This window comes from Lindgomyces ingoldianus, assembly GCF_010093535.1.
Source record: "Lindgomyces ingoldianus strain ATCC 200398 unplaced genomic scaffold BDR25scaffold_18, whole genome shotgun sequence".
Taxonomy (NCBI): Eukaryota; Fungi; Ascomycota; class Dothideomycetes; order Pleosporales; family Lindgomycetaceae; genus Lindgomyces; species Lindgomyces ingoldianus.
Window position 1 is genome coordinate 1,074,882 of NW_022985179.1, and position 3,282 is coordinate 1,078,163.

Here is a 3,282-nt window from a genome sequence, read left to right on the forward strand (position 1 = left end):
CCTTATACATAACTAAATTACTTATATTATAAAAATAAAGTTTCTACTATGCTTTAAAGTAGCTTATAATGCTGTAATTACTTTTAGTAATATTTAAAAAAAGTTTTAAGGCGCTAAATTAGTTTCTTTTAACTTATAATAAGTTATAATAAGCCTTAATATAAAGTTGCGCACTCTATTACTACTAACGTACCTAACAGGTTGGCTGGCCACACAGGTTGGCCAGCCACTTTTGCTAAGCCCCCACTAAACTCTACCTATCTACATAATGCCTTAACAACAACACTAGATTAAATTTTCTAAATAATGTTAGATACAGCTTACTTTTTAGGCTTTTAAATAAGACTTAAAACTCTTCTTACAACACGCTACAGCTATCTATAATGTCTCTTACACAACACTAAGTAATTAACGCGCTAGACAGCCTTTATAAGCAGAATGCTAGCCTAAATTAAGGAATCTAACTAAGCTTAAAAAGAAAGTAGTTGTTAAGTATATACTTAAGCTTATAACACACAGATTTCCCTTTAGGCTTGTAGCTATAGCTAATATAGCTAATTCCTTGCCTACAGAGCGTAATCTAGGCTAGGTTAGCTTAAACTAGACTAGTATGTAAGTTAAGCACTGCTTTAAGTTTATAATAAAGTTTAATTATAAGTATAATTATAAAAGAGTGCTTTATAAAGATCTAGAGGTTATCTAGGGCTAGTTTTGCCTAGTAGCTAACATAAAAGCTAAGTATAGTATCTAGAATAAAGATAAGTATAACTTTAATAAGTTAAGCTTTATAATAGGCTAAATATTAACTAAAGCAGTTATTACAGCTTTAAAAAGACAAAGACAGCTAAAAGTAATATAGTAAAGTAATAAGAAGTAGATAATAGTTATCTAAAGCATTAACATAATAAAGTAGGCTATAAGATTATAAAGCTTTAAGCAGTAAATAAAGCTGCTACATAACATAGATTATATAAAAAGAAGCAGATTTAGGCAAAAAAGACCTTAATAGTTAAGAATAAGGCTTATCTAACTACTTTAAAAGAGTTTAGAGCGCGTAGTAATAAGAAGAAGCTAAAGACATAGGTGCGCGCTAAAAAAAGTAAGCTAAGTTAAAGGCAATATAAGTAGTGCAATTAAACTAGGCATAACTTGCGTACATGTAAGTAAGTAGCAGAAGTAGACTCTAAATAATATCTTATGTTATATTACTTTATACAGGGCTAAAGTAGGCTGTTTTGCGAGAGAATAGGGTGGTTTTAGTGGGGGCTTAGCAAAAGTGGCCGGCCAACCCGTGTGGCCGGCCAACCCGTTAGGTACGTTACTACTTATATATAATAAGCCCTAGTAGTTATAAACTCTAAGTAATACCTTAGAACTTAGGTTATAATTAATGCTTATAAAAGTAAAAATTTAATAGTATATAAATAGTTTACTAACTTTTATAATTAAAGCTTTTAAAAAAGTCTTAAAAAGAGTAGTAATAATTATATATAAGCTAGTGTTAGTGTAATAAAAAATTACTAAGCTTTAAGCAGCTAATAAAGCTACTACATAACATAAATTACATAAAAAAAGTAAATTAAAGTAAAAAAAACCTTAATAATTTAAAAAAGCTTATACTTAACAGCTTTAAAAAAGTTTAAAGTGTGTAGTAATAAAAAAAAAGGCAAAAAAGCAGGTGTAAGCTAAAGTAGGTAAGCTATTCTAAAGGCGCTGCAGATAGTGCAATTAGACTAGGCATAACACATAAATGTGTAAGCAAAAAGCAGAAGTAGTATCTAAATAATATTCTAGGCTATACTGTACTATATAGTGCTAGAGCGGGTTATTATAGGCTATAATAGAGTTTGTTAGGGTGGGGTCTTAGCAAAAGTAAGCGACTTAGGTGTGTGAGCAACTCGCCTGTGAAGTACGTTAAATAAACTACATAACTTTAATAACTTTAATAAACTAGATAACTTAAATAAAAAAAATAACTAAAGTAAAAGAAATAACTAAAATAAAGAAAAAAATTAAAAAAATTATATTACTAAAATAAACTGTGGAGGAAAAAATAGCCTAGCAGTAGCTGTTTAGAAGATTAGATGAAGTGACTCTGCTATCTAAGAGAGCTGAAGGCTCTCCTTATATACACTGAGCTTCGGAACATAATATCTCTAGATCCTAAGCTGCGTCCCAGGCTCTGGGCCGTCAGTCCCAGGCTCTGAGCCCCCAGTCCCAGGCTCTGGGCCCCCAGTCCCAGGCTCTAAGCCCCAGCCAAGGCTCTCAGTATCCGCGACACACCCCCCAGGTGAGCTGCTGCGCAGCTCACCTGCGTTAAGCGTTAACTTAGCTTGTTAGAGCAGCGCTGCGCGTTTACCCTGTGTTTATGCTTATTACCCTAGGCAGCGTAATGCTTATTTCCTTAGGCAGCGCAATGCTTGTTTCCCTAGGCAGCGTAGGTCACATCCGTGCTGTGATTACTGCAACAGAGGTAAATAAATTCTTTTACTTCTTAAGCTTCTTTTCTATAAGTCTAACTAACATGCTATGTGTAAGTTAATGCTTTTAAGAGCTTTAAAAATAAACTTTAAACTTATTTATAATCTCTGCTAACATGCATCTGTAGCTTAATAAAGCTAAAAGAGCTGCCTGCTTGCGTGCCGCTGCTCTGCGGGGCCGCGTTGCCCGCAAGCCCGCGCCCACCACCCCCCGCCGGCGCCCGCTCCCCGGCCTGGCCTCCACTCCCCGCTGGCCTCCCCCTAGTGCGCTCCGCGCGCAGTCCTGTCTAGGCTGCATAAAGAGTGCGCTTACAGGGCGCTCTAGTAGAGAGTGCTATAATTCTACTACTAGCAGTTTACACTGCTAGCGCTGTTCCTCTAGGCACAGCTGCCTGCCCTTATAAGCCCTGTAGCAGTGTGTAGGGTAATCTAGCTTTTAACCTCTTTATAGTCCCCCTGTTGCTGTTGTTTATACACAGCGCTTTATTACAGCGCTTGTTGTAGAGGACAAGCAGGTAAGCTTCTCTGCAGAGATTGTGTGTTATACCTTAGATTAGACTAATAAGTTATAGACTATGTTCTAGCTTTAGCTAGTTCTTTAAGCTCTACTTAAAAAAAATATAGTAAAAGAAAAAAAAAAGTAAAAAAAGTAAAAAAAAGTAAAAAAAGTAAAAAAAAGTAAAAAAAAGTAAAAAAAGTAAAAAAAAGTAAAAAAAGTAAAAAAAGTAAAAAAAGTTAAAAAAGTAAAAAAGTAAAAAAAAAGAAAAAGTAAAGTGTTATCTCTTTTAGGCTCCTAGCGTGT

The 3,282-nt window shown here is 34.7% G+C and overlaps 1 protein-coding gene across 1 annotated transcript; it reads left to right on the top strand.

The window, feature by feature from the left end:
• Nucleotides 1-2,084: 2,084 nt before the first annotated feature.
• Nucleotides 2,085-2,745, top strand: BDR25DRAFT_355945 (uncharacterized protein; the record flags this gene model as incomplete). The annotated part of the gene is made up of 3 exons (XM_033695551.1): nt 2,085-2,089; nt 2,169-2,290; nt 2,675-2,745. 3 exons carry the CDS (start codon nt 2,085-2,087, stop codon nt 2,743-2,745), a joined length of 198 nt encoding a protein of 65 aa, XP_033547087.1.
• Between the last annotated feature and the right edge of the window lie 537 nt (nt 2,746-3,282).